This window comes from Pelophylax lessonae (assembly GCF_965119305.1).
Source record: "Pelophylax lessonae genome assembly, chromosome: 3".
In the NCBI taxonomy this organism is placed as follows: Eukaryota; Metazoa; Chordata; class Amphibia; order Anura; family Ranidae; genus Pelophylax; species Pelophylax lessonae.
The window spans coordinates 587,553,257-587,568,827 of NC_138770.1; the positions used below are offsets into that span (position 1 = coordinate 587,553,257).

General features: G+C 40.5%; 1 protein-coding gene across 1 annotated transcript in view; it reads left to right on the top strand.

Annotated features, from left to right (window-relative positions):
* APLF (aprataxin and PNKP like factor) overlaps window positions 1-15,571 on the top strand; it is a 472,148-nt gene that overhangs the window by 178,748 nt on the left and 277,829 nt on the right. The window contains exon 5 of the mRNA XM_082250272.1: window positions 1,897-2,026. Coding sequence (XP_082106398.1) covers window positions 1,897-2,026 — 130 coding nt within the window. The remainder of the gene's footprint in view (window positions 1-1,896; window positions 2,027-15,571) is intronic.

Sequence of the window (15,571 nt, forward strand, 5' to 3'; positions counted from 1 at the left end):
TTCCAGGGTTGATTCCAAGCTCTTGTCTATGAATATTGCTAGTTCATTGACTTTCTGCACTCTCATGTAGTTGTTGGTATTCATAAATGCAAAGATGCAAGCACTACTAATAAAATTAATTATTACATATTAATACTCTTACATTTGTGGAAAAGTGAACTACTCCTTTAGGTCTTTCCCACAGACAACCGTAGAACCACATCCCACTTTTGTAGATAATGACCTAGTGGGCAAACAAATATTGCAAATATATTATGGGTCTACAATATTTTTTCAACGAGGCACCCCATTCTAAAATGTAAAAACTATTCTAATAGTTTTACATATTGCAGCAACATCCACACATATAGGTTCCCAACATTAGAGGTGATGTATTCTTCCAAAGCAAATATATCTTTGCACACTGGTACTGACTAGTAATCTTCTCCCTCAGTTCTCTTCCTCACTTAGCTAATGTGACCCCAGTGCTGATGGAGAAGGGCAGGGGAGGGACAAACAAGGATGCTGTGCAGGGGCTGACATCCTCCTTATCAACCGATGACATCATTGGTTGTTAGGACACTGGCAACTGGAAGGTTGTAATGGTGCACAATGAAAACCTTTGGCTTTGTGTAACTAAAAGGCAGGCTTGATCAACCCTCTGGCTTGTATACAGTTTTAGGGTGATTTTTAGGCATATTGCTGAGGCACCCTAAAGAGAGCTGAAGGCACCCGTGTTTAAAACGGCTGGTCTAGAACAAGATGAAGGGGAGGATCAGCCATAAAACCTACTGAATATGTACAACAGGGAGTTAAGGTACCCCTGGTTTGGTTTGAAACATGTTTTAAGGTCCGATTGCAGTCGCATGGTGTATTCTTTAAAAATCTTCAATAAACATTTTTTGAAGATTAACCATTTTAAGGTTGAAACACTTTGGGGACCTTATGGAGCCTGCTGTTCCCTGTAATGGTCCTAAATTAATACCTTTATGCCTATGTAGCCTTAAGGAACCTAGGCCAGGCAGGCTCTACATGCTTTATTGACTTCTAACTTTTCTAAAGTGAAGATTATAGCCCAATTGAACCCTCCTGGTGTATTTACTATAATGCAGCCAAGACGTATGCAAAGTAATGAATATGCTTCCTTTTTACTGCTTTATAGCTGCTTAGTGCTGCAGCTATATACAGTACTCTATGCTGGCAGCACATGAAGGAAAGTCCAGCTGCTACTCCAAAAGACAATGCGGCAACCCCTTTTTTCGAGCAGTTTTAACACAATGCTATTAACATTGCTCACTTCAACAGTGCTGGTCGTAAAGCAAGAGCACGGTTGATCAGAGCAGTGTGCAAGTGGTCACCGCTGGTGACAAAGCAGTTTTGACTCTCCTATGTGATGCCAGCACAGAGTAATTGAATCATTCCTTAGTAGCTAAATAACAAAGTTATGGCATCCCTTCTGATGGTTATCACCAGCTCTGGTCAATCATCAGGCAAATGCCAGAAATTTGGTTGAAAATAGAGGCTCTGGCGTCTGAATGACAGGTGGGTGGCGCTTTATGCAGAGCTTAATGTCAACACAAGAATAAGTCAAAGCCCTATTTACAGCCTGAGCAGTAGTTTGACACAGTAGCACCACAAAGTCTCTGTACTTTTGTTAACTTGTTATACAATGTAGATCTGGATAGAATATGTAGCTAAAATATAGTAACCCGATTGTAACTTCTTAACAATCATAAGTTGTCTCTGAAGAAAATAAATACACCTCACAGATCTAAAAAAAAAAAAATAATAGAATTTTGATTAGTACAAGTTTAAACTACTGGCTTTGCATCCATTGATTACCACTTCATTTTTGTTTGATTTATGGGGATGTATAATTCTTCTTTTGTGATATGCTGTTACATTTGTCTATTACAGTCCAGTGCTGTAACCTATAAAGTGGATGTAGAACAATCCAGACCTGCGCCAAGGAAACGTATCCTTCCAAAGTGGATGTTGCAGGGCGATCTCACAATTCAGAGTCTCCAATCTCCTGTGGTTAAAGCAGGTATGTGTGTGTGTATGTATGTTTTTCCTAGAATCAGCAGAGAACAGAGAAAGAGCTAAGGCGCCTCTTATTGCTGTCTGGTGTGAAAGCCAAAGGTTAGCTGTAATTATTATGGTGGTGCTTTTCTTAGTAATCCACATGTACTGCGCCTTCCCAGGAATTACTTGTATTTATATGCTTAGTTCTTGTAAATGCACATTATAGAAATTTAAATGCAGTCAGTTTTTTTTTCAAAAATATTCATGCTTTACTTCTTTAAGCTTTCTTGGAAGAATATGCGTACTTTGCATGGAAAATTATCCTCTTTGGAGTGCTCATGTATTGCAGAATATCGATTTTGTTTTCTTTTCAACAAAAGGAACTTAGAACAATCTAGTCAAGAAAAACGGTGCTAACAGAAGATAGAAATACAGCTGTGCTTAAAAGTTCGCATGCCCTGGCAGAAATCATAAAAAAATTGGCATTGATCATACCCAAAAAACTTTTTGTTATTTAGGAATAGTCATCATATGAAGACATTTATTATCACATATCTGTTTGGCTCCTTTTTAAATCACAATTATAATATAAATCATCCAAATGGCCCTGATCAAAATTTTACATACCCTGGAATGTTATCCTTGCTACAGACACACTAGATGACACACATAGGTTAAAATGGCAAATAATGGTTAATTGCCCACATTTGTGTCTTTTTAAATAGCAAATAGTGTCTTTGTATAAATAGTCAATGAGTTTGTTAGCTCTAATGTGAATGCACTGAGCAGGCTAGCTACCGAGCCATGGGGAGCAGAAAACAACAATCAAAAGACCTGTATAACAAGGTAATTTAACCTTATGAAGATGGAGAAGGATTTAAAAAGAAATCCAAAGCCTTGAATATGGCAGTCAGTACTGTTCAATCACTTAATAAGAAGTGGAAAATTCAGTGATCTCCTAATACCAAGCCAAGGTCAGGTAGACCAAGAAAGATTGCAGCCACAACTACCAGAAACATTTTTCGGCATACAAAGAAAAGCCCACAGGTAACTTCAGGAGAAATACAGGCTGCTCTGGAAAAAAGACAGTGTGGTTGTTTCAAGGAGCACAATACGATGATACTTGAATAAAAATGAGCTGCATGGTCGAGTTGCCAGAAAGATGCCTTTAGTGCGCCAACACCACAAAAAAGCCCATTTACAATTTGCCCGACAACACCTTGACGTACCTCACAGCCTCTGGCACATTGTAACCTACAGTGATAAGTCAAAAATAGAGCTTTATGGTCACAACCATAAGCGCTATGTTTGGAGCTACAAGAATATCTTTCCCACAGTGAATGGTGGGGACTCACTGACATTTTGGGGTTGTGTGAGCTCTAAAGGCATGGGGGATCTTGTGAAATTTGATGGCAAAATGAATGCAGCATGTCATCAGAAAATACTGGTGAACAATTTGCATTCTTCTGCACCAAAGCTGCTCATGGAATGCTCTTGGACCTTCCAGCACGACAATGACCCTAAACACAAGGCCGAGTTTACCCTCTAGTGGTAACAGCAGATAAAGGTAAAGGTTCTGGAGTTGGCATCACAGTCTCCTGACCTTAATATCATCAAGTCATTCTGGAGAGATCTCAAACGTGTGGTTCATATAAGACATGGGTGTCCAACCTACGGCCCTCCAGCTGTTGCGGAACTACACATCTCATGAGGCATTGTAAATCTTGGACATTCACAGACATGGCTAGGCATGATGGGAATTGTAGTTCCTGAACAGCTGCAGGTCCATAGTTTGGACGCCCCTGAGTCAGACGACTAAAGACTTTGCATGACCTTGAGGCATTTTGCCAAAAATAATAGGCAGCTATACCATCTGCAAGAATTTGGGGGCTCATAGACAATGATTACAAAAGACTGCACGCTGTTACTGATGCTAAAGGGGGCAAAAGAGTATTAACTAAGGGGATGCAAACTTTTTAACAAGGGTCATTTCATTTGTTCACTTGTTGCCATGTTTTGTTTTATGATTGTGCCTTTCTGTTATGACCTATAGTTGAATGTGAATCCCATAAGAAATAAAATAAATGTGTTTTGCCTGCTCACTCATGTTCTCTTTAAAAATGGTAATTTTTATTACCAATTCTCCAAGGATATGCAGTTTTTTTTAAGCACAACTGTATGTAGCTTCCTATTGCTGATCTCCTCCTTCAGGTAAAGCTAGTTTTCCTGAACGTTCCTGGCTTTAAAGGGAAAGAATTGTGGTTTGTATTTTTTTCCATCATTGTTTTGTTGTAGCTAGAACCAAAGAACAATAACATAAAAAAAAAAACAATATACATTTTTTTAAAGTCAGGTAAGTTTAAAATATTCCATTTAAAATTGTGTTTACACGTGCAGCCAGTGAGTGAAACTAAGTTCAATGATGCTTTTCAAAGTATTGTTGTATACATGGCTCAGTAGCTCACGCTGACTCAACAGGAGCTATTGAACCCTTAGCAGTAACATGTCCCCCTCCCTCCCCTACCTTCCCTCCCTATAGAGCTTCAATCAGAGACAGAAGGTCCAAAAGGCGGACACTTATGCTGAGTTCTGTCTTTAGAAAATCATAGAACATATAAACAAGGCTTAAGCCTAGTACACACGATCAGAAAATCGGAAGAAAAATACTACTTTTGAAGCGATCGTACGATAATCTGATCGTTAGTACACCGCTTTTGAGAGCCAATCATGACAGTTTATCCAAAATTATCTGAAGGGACAAACACGAAAATGTTCCTTGTATGATACCAGATAGTTTGATTTTCGTTTAATCAGTACAGTTTTCGTCTGCCAAAACAATTCAAATACACAACAATACATTCACATTACTTCAGAAGTTGTATTCTGTCGTATGAGAATTTTTGTAAGTTGAGCAACCTCTTCATTTTCGATTTGGAGACTTGCGTGCAAAAACAAACGGATGATCATTCACCTGATATTCTCATCATGTATAGGAGGCTTAAGCGACCCAACTATGCACAAAAACATAGGAACTGGGGAACATTCCTCCCGAGGCCCCGCCTGTCTGAGGGAGGCTCCAAGAATGAAAAAGAGCCTACAGCCACATTACCCTAAACGTGCCCGTTCTCGTCTGATCTCAAAGGCAAAGCAGGGTCAGGCCTGGTTAGTACATGGATGGGAGACTGCCTGGGTATAACAGGTGCTGTAGGCTGGCTGCACGTGCGCTACACTACCAGCGTGTGTCTACCTTAGCCGCCAGGTGCCAGTAACCGCTTAACCTGGTTTGTGATAGGGATTGGGGATTGCAATTATTTCCCATGAACGAGGAATTCCCAGTATGTGCAGGTCAAAGGCTCGAATTACATAGTTAGTCAGGTTGAAAAAAAGACACAAGTCTATCTGGCTCAACCAATAAAAAAACAGTAAAGGAAACCCAACCATACAATCCCATATACACAAACCTATACCCACAGTTGATCCAGAGGAAGGCGAAAAAACCCCAGAAAAACATGATCCAATTTGCTACAGCAGGGAAATAAATTCCTTCCCCATCTCCCCGAGAGGCAATCGGATATTCCCTGGATCAACTTTACCTACAAATGTTAGTAGCCATTTATATTATGTACACCTAGGAAAGAATCCAGGCCTTTTTTAAAGCAATCTAGTGAGCTGACCAGAATCACCTCTGGAGGGAGTCTGTACCACATTTTCACAGTTCTTACAGTGAAGAAACCTTTCCGTATTTGGAGACGAAATCTCTTTTCCTCTAGATGTAAAGAGTGCCCCCTTGTCTCCTGTGTTGACCTTAACGTGAATAACTCAACACCAAGTTCACTATATGGACCCCTTACGTATTTATACATGTTAATCATATCCCCCCTTAATCTCCTCTTCTCAAGAGAGAATAAATTCAGTTCCTCTAATCTTTCCTCATAGCTGAGCTCCTCCACGCCTCTTATCAGTTTGATTGCCCTTCTCTGCACTTTGCTCCAGTTCCCCGATATCCTTTTTGAGAACTGGTGCCCAAAACTGAACTGCATATTCCAGATGAGGTTTTACTAATGATTTGTACAGGGGCAAAATTATATCTCTCTCTCTGGGGTCCATGCCTCTGTTAATACAAGAAGGACTTTGCTTGCTTTGGAAACCGCAGTTTGGCATTGCATGATATTAATAAGCTTATGATCTACCAGAACACCCAGATCCTTCACCGCAGTGGATTCCCCAAGTTCTACTCCCCCCTAGTATGTATGATACATTCATATTCTTAGCCCCCAAGTGCATAACTTTACATGTATCGACATTACAGTGCCTTGTGAAAGTATTCGGCCCCCTTGAACTTTGCGACCTTTTGCCACATTTCAGGCTTCAAACATAAAGATATAAAACTGTAATTTTTTTGTGACGAATCAACAACAAGTGGGACACAATCATGAAGTGGAACGAAATTTATTGGATATTTCAAACTTTTTTAACAAATAAAAAACTGAAAAATTGGGCGTGCAAAATTATTGAGCCCCCTTAAGTTAATACTTTGTAGCGCCACCTTTTGCTGCGATTACAGCTGTAAGTCGCTTGGGGTATGTCTCTATCATTTTTGCACATCGAGAGACTGAAATTTTTGCCCATTCCTCCTTGCAAAACAGCTCAAGCTCAGTGAGGTTGGATGGAGAGCGTTTGTGAACAGCAGTTTTCAGTTCTTTCTACAGATTCTCGATTGGATTCAGGTCTGGACTTTGACTTGGCCATTCTAACACCTGGATATGTTTATTTGTGAACCATTCCATTGTAGATTTTGCTTTATGTTTTGGATCATTGTCTTGTTGGAAGACAAATTTCCGTCCCAGTCTCAGGTCTTTTGCAGACTCCATCAGGTTTTCTTCCAGAATGGTCCTGTATTTGGCTCCATCCATCTTCCCATCAATTTTAACCATCTTCCCTGTCCCTGCTGAAGAAAAGCAGGCCCAAACCATGATGCTGCCACCACCATGTTTGGCAGTGGGGATGGTGTGTTCAGGGTGATGAGCTGTGTTGCTTTTACGCCAAACATAACGTTTTGCATTGTTGCCAAAAAGTTCGATTTTGGTTTCATCTGACCAGAGCACCTTCTTCCACATGTTTGGTGTGTCTCCCAGGTGGCTTGTGGCAAACTTTAAACTACATTTTTTATGGATATCTTTAGGAAATGGCTTTCATCTTGCCACTCTTCCATAAAGTCCAGATTTGTGCAGTACATGACTGATTGTTGTCCTATGGACAGAGTCTCCCACCTCAGCTGTAGATCTCTGCAGTTCATCCAGAGTGATCATGGGCCTCTTGGCTGCATCTCTGATCAGTCTTCTCCTTGTATGAGCTGAAAGTTTAGAGGGACGGCCAGGTCTTCGTAGATTTGCAATGGTCTGATACTCCTTCCATTTCAATATTATCGCTTGCACAGTGCTCCTTGGGATGTTTAAAGCTTGGGAAATCTTTTTGTATCCAAATCCGCCTTTAAACTTCTCCACAACAGTATCTCGGACCTGCCTGGTGTGTTCCTTGTTCTTCATGATGCTCTCTGCGCTTTAACCGGACCTCTGAGACTATCACAGTGCAGGTGCATTTATACTGAGATTTGATTACACACAGGTGGATTCTATTTATCATCATTAGCCATTTAGTTCAACATTGGATCATTCAGAGATCCTCCCTGAACTTCTGGAGAGAGTTTGCTGCACTGAAAGTAAAGGGGCTGAATAATTTTGCACGCCCAATTTTTCAGTTTTATATTTGTTAACAAAAATTTAAATATCCATTAAAATTCGTTCCACTTCATGGTTGTGTCCCACTTGTTGTTGATTCTTCACAAAAAATTACAGTTTTATATCTTTGAAGCCTGAAATGTGGCAAAAGGTCGCAAAGTTCAAGGGGGCCGAATACTTTCGCAAGGCACTGTATACACCATTATATATTGAGGACTCTATAACTTTCCTACAGACTAATAATTTGGGTTATTTTCACCAAAAGAAATGTAGCAGAATCATTTTTTTTCCTAATATGAGGAAGAAAGATGATTTTATTTGCAAAATTTTATAACCAAAGCCAAGAAAAATGCTTTTTTTTCCGTTTTTTTTTTTTTTTTTGGAATTTTTTAGCAAAAAATAAAAACCCAGTGGTGATTAAATATCACCAAAAGAAAGCTCTAATTGTGTGGAAAAAAATGATAAACGGTTTATACGGGTACAGTGTTGCATGACCGTGCAATTGTCATTCAAAGTGTGACAGCTTGGAAAGCTGAAAATTGGCCTGGGAAGGAAGAGGGTGAAAGTCCCCGGTATTGTCTTTTATGGATGTGCCATGGACAGTAATTACTGTCTTTTATGGACTTGCCATGTCTTAGTTCCGCACCAGTGGTGTGCTGTGGATGCCATGCCAAGGTAGTATTGATTTTCTATAATGCCAGCCAACTATAAGTGCAAGGGAAAATATAAACCCAGGATAATTTGTAACATGAATCTTTAAGGGGTTATTTTACCTATTGCACTGCTTTGTGAGAATAGCCTATAGTAATACCTATGATGTAGAAAACACCAGCCTTTTTTTAAAGTCAAACAAAAGCTCTTTTTTATAATAGAAAATAGAAAAATGTTGACTTTCAGTGTGTCTTTGACTTGCCCTAATGTTCACAGCAAATTTGTTTGATAATGAATATGCCAGGAAGCCTTTGCTGCAATTCTGTGCAACGACGTGTGGCCAGAATAAAGGCAATAACAAAATACTACGCAATGGTAAAAACATTCAGGCAGCGCAGCGGATAATAGTTAGTGAGAAAAAAAATAGGCAATCAATAAACATTAAATAGCAATCTTGTACAATAACACAGGAAATGCAACAGTGCGTGTAAACAAAATATATAAAAGCTATGTAAACTTAGGGCAAGTGGGGCAAGATTAGAGTTGGAATAATGTACATAGGCAAGGAGGTACTTAGGTGGAGTCCATAATGTATGGAAATGCTAAAATTTGGTACCAGCAAGCTGAAGCAGGTAAGTGGGTTCCTGACAGAATCCTTCTATACAATTTTTATTTATTGACTATCCACGCCCTGATCTCTGCGCTGTGAGATGTTGGTGTGTGTGTGTTAGAATTTGACATTGATGAATCAGATATCCAGTAAGGTAGGTAGGCAATGGGTTAAGAGTTACATTAACCTAACTAGTCTTCAAAGAGTCCCCTCTCTCTCCTAATACCTATACTAACTACCCTGGGTAAAAAACATGTATATACTTACCTATTCTCAGCCTGCTTCAGTCCAGTCACATGATCCCGTGTCAGCCAAGGGCAGCTGCAGAGGAGAGGAGAGAGCCATTGTCATCGCTCCCTCCTCTTTCCTACAGCTGCTGCTGGCTGACACAGGCGAGCAAAATCACGTGACCGGACCAGAGGGGGCTGAAGATAAGTAAGTATATGCATCTTTTTTACACTGATTAGTCAGCGTAGTTGTTAAAGCGGAGTTCCAGCCATTTACTCACCTGTCCAACGGTCCAGCGATGCGGCCGCCGGAAGCCTCGATCCTCTCCCTCGGCGCCGGCATCACTGCTGTGGGCACCCGGCTGTTACAGTTTGCGGCTTCACAGCCGGGTACCCACTGCGCATGCGCGAGTTGCGCTGCGCGCCGTGATTGGCCGGCAATCTTCTGGGACCTCTGACGTGTCCCAGAAGATTGCAGGGAGGGAGGGGGAGAGGAGAACTTCCGCTCAGGGCGCCGCGGCGCTCCGAGCGGAAGTGGGAGCGGGTACCTGTCAAAACTAGGTACCCGCTCCCCCCCCCAAAAAATGACATGCCAAATGTGGTATGTCGGGGGGTCAGGACTCCCTAAAGCGGAAGTTCCACTTTTGGGTGGAACTCCGCTTTAAGTGGGGAGAGGGAGAATTGTTAGGACTAGTTAAGTTTAGCCTGTAATTCTATTTTAACACAATGGTGTTGATATATTTTTTCAGTCCAAGTAGCCTGTATAAGTAATTGTTTAATTACCTCTCCAGCAGGCAGCCAGTCAAATCTGTAATTATGTGAATTGCTCCTCATTCCTCCATGTGGCAGCACCATTGCTTAGCAATTGACTGCTTAGTAACTCCCTGTCACATGGGGACAAGCAAAAGAGTTCCCAGCCCTTTATGAACTGCAGGAAACCACAACACAGGGCTTCCTTTTCACTTTTGCTGGCTAAAAAAAGCAGTAGGAGAGTGAATGGAAGGTATGTGCAGATGCTGGAGAAGATAGGTGAACCTGTTGATTCGTCATTTGATTTTCTGGCAGTAAAGGTTTTGGTTGTTTGTTGGTTTTCATATACAGTGCCTTGCGAAAGTATTCGGCCCCCTTGAACTTTGCAACCTTTTGCCACATTTCAGGCTTCAAACATAAAGATATAAAACTGTAATTTTTTGTGAATAATCAACAACAAGTGGGACACAATCATGAAGTGGAACGAAATTTATTGTATATTTCAAACTTTTTTAACAAATAAAAAACTGAAAAATTGGGCGTGCAAAATTATTCAGCCCCTTTACTTTCAGTGCAGCAAACTCTCTCCAGAAGTTCAGTGAGGATCTCTGAATGATCCAATGTTGACCTAAATGACTAATGATGATAAATAGAATCCACCTGTGTGTAATCAAGTCTCCGTATAAATGCACCTGCACTGTGATAGTCTCAGAGGTCTGTTTAAAGCGCAGAGAACATCATGAAGAACAAGGAACACACCAGGCAGATCCGAGATACTGTTGTGGAGAAGTTTAAAGCCGGATTTGGATACAAAAAGATTTCCCAAGCTTTAAACATCCCAAGGAGCACTGTGCAAGCGATAATATTGAAATGGAAGGAGTATCAGACCACAGCAAATCTATGAAGACCTGGCCGTCCCTCTAAACTTTCAGCTCATACAAGGAGAAGACTGATCAGAGATGCAGCCAAGAGGCCCATGATCACTCTGGATGAACTGCAGAGATCTACAGCTGAGGTGGGAGACTCTGTCCATAGGACAACAATCAGTCATATACTGCACAAATCTGGCCTTTATGGAAGAGTGGCAAGAAGAAAGCCATTTCTTAAAGATATCCATAAAAGTGTCGTTTAAAGTTTGCCACAACCCACCTGGGAGACACACCAAACATGTGGAAGAAGGTGCTCTGGTCCGATGAAACCAAAATCAAACTTTATGGCAACAATGCAAAACATTATGTTTGGCGTAAAAGCAACACAGCTCATCACCCTGAACACACCATCCCCACTGTCAAACATGGTAGTGGCAGCATCATGGTTTAGGCCTGCTTTTCTTCAGCAGGGACAGGGAAGATGGTTAAAATTGATGGGAAGATGGATGGAGCCAAATACAGGACCATTCTGGAAGAAAACCTGATGGAGTCTGCAAAAGACCTGAGACTGGGATGGAGATATGTGTTCCAACAAGACAATGATCCAAAACATAAAGCAAAATCTACAATGGAATGGTTCACAAATAAACATATCCAGGTGTTAGAATGGCCAAGTCAAAGTCCAGACCTAAATCCAATCGAGAATCTGTGGAAAGAACTGAAAACTGCTGTTCACAAACGCTCTCCATCCAACCTCACTGAGCTCGAGCTGTTTTGCAAGGAGGAATGGGCAAAAATTTCAGTCTCTCGATGTGCAAAACTGATAGAGACATACCCCAAGCGACTTACAGCTGTAATGGCAGCAAAAGGTGGCGCTACAAAGTATTAACTTAAGGGGGCTGAATAATTTTGTACGCCCAATTTTCCAGTTTTTTATTTGTTAAAAAAGTTTGAAATATCCAATAGATTTCGTTCCACTTCATGATTGTGTCCCACTTGTTGTTGATTCTTCACAAAAAAATTACAGTTTTATATCTTTATGTTTGAAGCCTGAAATGTGGCAAAAGTCGAAAAGTTCAAGGGGGGCGAATACTTTCGCAAGGCACTGTATTAGTGTTTAATCTGCATGAAACTGGCACCAATTGTGTTTCAAAATAGCACTGAGCTTAGCGGTAATCAGCCATTTATAGGCAGTCTTGTATTCTATCAATGAATACAAAGCTTCCTCTGATTGGCTGAGTCGCAGGGGTGGGCTTGTGACATCACAAACTCTGACTCAGCCAATCAGAGGAAGCTTTGTATACATTGATAGCTTGGCCAAAACTAACTATTTAAAGCTCAGATAGCAAGCACTTGTGCTGCAAGTTTGAAAATGACTTGCTAAGCTATTGCTAGACTTGCCAGGCTTCACAAGTTTGTTGCACAATTGCAGCAAGTCCGCATTGCATGTCTCCAGATCAACTTTCTTTGCAAACATTCCCAAGTCTGCTGCACGTTCTGGTTTAGTTATGTTGTGCAATAGTCATCCCACCACAGGGGTCACTGTGATTTGCAGAGCTCTTGCTGTGGACTAACCACTGCAACTTTGCCCTTGCTAAAAACTTTCCGCGCAAATTTTCTACAAATTGGAAAAGTGTCAACTAGAACTTGTGCTTCAAGTGCTCTGCAAGTGTACAACTTGTCAGTGAAAACGGGCAGCAAGTTAACAAGATTTACAAATAAACACTGCCACAAATTTGTGGCAAGTTATCTTTGTTATCTGGGAATAAAAGTAAATGTGGACATCGGCTTTAATTTCCTCAAAATGCGTGTAGATACAGGGGTCAATAAGGGTTTGTTTAAAAATGCCTTTACTGCGTGGTTAGAATATGTAAATATATTAGTGTGCATGATCCAGGCAACTTACCCCCTTTTTGTCTTAGTATATTGCCCTCTTACTATTATTTTGCTGTTTATAGCTCTTCAGTTTTATTAGTTTCAGTGTCTGAGACTAATTGCTTATCAGGACTGTAATGAGAGTATAATGAAGACTGCCATTGCTGACAATTTCATTTGACAATGCTAGTTCCCTGCCTTTCACTTTAATGCTTTGACTTCAGCATTGAGTGCAGGGAATTGTTTAACAATGAAAAAGTGATAGGTGAAGTGACCAGCCTCAGTTGATCCACAGAGATTAAATAAACTCTCCTATAGAAGTTGTACCTATTTATCTGCAGTCCTCTCTCTTCTACATTCTTCCTCTCTAAAGAGTCTCATAGGGAAACATGCACAGCTCTATTACCTGCTTTGTGCTGGAGGGGTAGGCAGAGCCAGCTCCCAGGATTGCTTGGTGTGGGCATAGACTGTCAGAAATGACTAATGCGGATATCAGAGGAAGGAGACAGAAATTACACTAGGTGCTCTGGATTGAAGCAAGTGCACACTATTAATACTTTTCTTTTCTACATTGTTCACTTAGGAGATTTAGAACCACTTTAAAGATCTTTGTTACCTGGTATACTTATTGTAAAACAAAATTTATTTTAGGCAAAATATAAACATATTTATTTTAGCACAGTCATAAAGTTTCCACGTGTTACCAGTTGATTTTATGTGTTGCAATTAAAGATACATCATGCCTGCTTGTAAATCTTTGATCCAACTGGCTATGGATGATGGCCAGCCATTGTTGTTTGCAGTTATACAAGCCCTTCTTTTAACTGATATTTGAGTTACATAAACATTTTAGCTTTTGCAAACTAAACAGTTGGCATAGTAAGTTTGCTATGGAAAAGCAACAATGAAAACGATTTAGTCAGTAAAATTCTGTTCTGCTTTGTTATTGGAGTCATTCATTTAATGATATCAGATGAAAAGATAAGAGATAAGTGTAAGTTGGTGTGGACTGTAGCTCCATCAATATCATTACCAAATGTGATTATTTGAAAAAGCAGAGCTTTGTGTGCAAATAGAAGAAGATGTTTGTTTGCAGCCTAGAGGTTAATATATATGTCCATATCTGCATGTGCAAATATGAGTAGATAAATTATATTTGTTTCCTAGTTTTTGTAAAGTGGTTCCCCAGAAAAATTTAAAGAAAAAGAGAGAAAAATAATGTCTATTAAGAGTCTGGTTCAGCAGGCTATGATGATATTTAGGTGGTTATAAACCTCAGACATGAAATCTGAACAAAGCACATCCGTCTATAGCAGGGGTCTCCAAATGTTTTAAACAAAGAGCGAGTTTACTGTCCTTCAAACTTTAGGAGGGCCTGAACTGTGGCCAGGGGGAGTATAAAAATCTCTTGCTGTCAATGAGAGTAGACAGTGTCCCCTCTTTGGTATAAGGGGGAGGAATAGTGTCCTATCGTTGGTGTCAGTGGGTAGAATAGTGCCCCATTATTGCTGTCAATCCGAGGAATAGTGCCTAATCATTGCTGTCAGTGGGAGGAAAAGTACCCAATCTTTGGCGTTAGTGGGAGGAGTCAGTGGGAGGAAAAGTGCCCCATCATTGGTGTCAGTGGGAGGAATAGTGCCCTGTTGTTGTCAGTCGCAGGAACTATGCCCCACTGTTGATGACAGTGGGGCTGATAATGCCCCAAGGGCTGGATAAAAGAAAGCAAAGGGCCACATCTGGCCCCCGGGCCACAGTTTGGAGACCACTGCTCTCTAGTGTTTACTTTTCTCATATAGGAGCACTTAAAGTGGTTCCAAAGCCTTAGGCCCCTTTCACACATGGGAGTCCGTCGGCGGACTCCGTTTTTCTCAGCGGGGGATCGATCCGCTGTTCTCTATGGGGGAATCGGATGGGGTTTTTTTTTTTTTTTTTTATTATAGCAAACATTACCTCTCCAACCTTGTCTGCATAGAAGAGAACAACTTCAGTTTTTTTTTTCCCCCAAAAAAGAACAATTAAAATTAGGCAGAATTTTTTTAGGTTATCTTTTAAGAATGAGAAAAATAAATACAATGTAAATGTTATCCCAGTTTGGCTGCAAAAGGGAAAAAACACACTTTAAGCTTTATATTTTTTGTGTGTACTGTCTTAAGGCCGGTACACAGGATCTGAAAATCAAGCGAAAAATTTTGATTTAGAAGCAATCGTATGATAACCTTATCGTTAGTACAGAGCTTTTGAGAGCCGATCACAACAGTTCATCTGATATTATCCGATCGCACAAGCGTGAACATTTTTCTCTTACAATACCAGATCGAATGATTTTTGTTTAATCAGTACAGTTGACGTTTGAAAATGCAAAACAAATACACTACAACACATAACATCACTTCTGATTTTTTTTATTCAGTCGTATGAGAATTTTTGTAACTTTAGAAAATTCTTCATGTTCGATATGCGACTAGCATGCCAAAAAAAAAAAAACTGACGATCTGTCGTCCGATTTTTAGATTGTGTATGGGGCTTTAAGAGACAGTTATTGATTGGTTTAGTGGGGAAAAGTATGCCTGAGCCAGTATGACTGATTGCCAGGTGAGTGTTGCTCCACAAAAAGGAATCAATCAGGGAATTATGCCTCGTTTCCACTGAGTGGTACAGTACGGTTCAGTACGGTACGGTTCGGAACGGTACACCTTGCGTTTCCACTGCCAATAGTACCCTTTCATGATAGGCGGGGTGTAGCAGGAAAGCTGTGATAGACGATTCTTTGTCAACCAATCAAAGTTCTGCAGAGTGTAGCTCCACCCTGTTGGTACAGTACTAACGTGCTTGGTACCCCAACGAAAG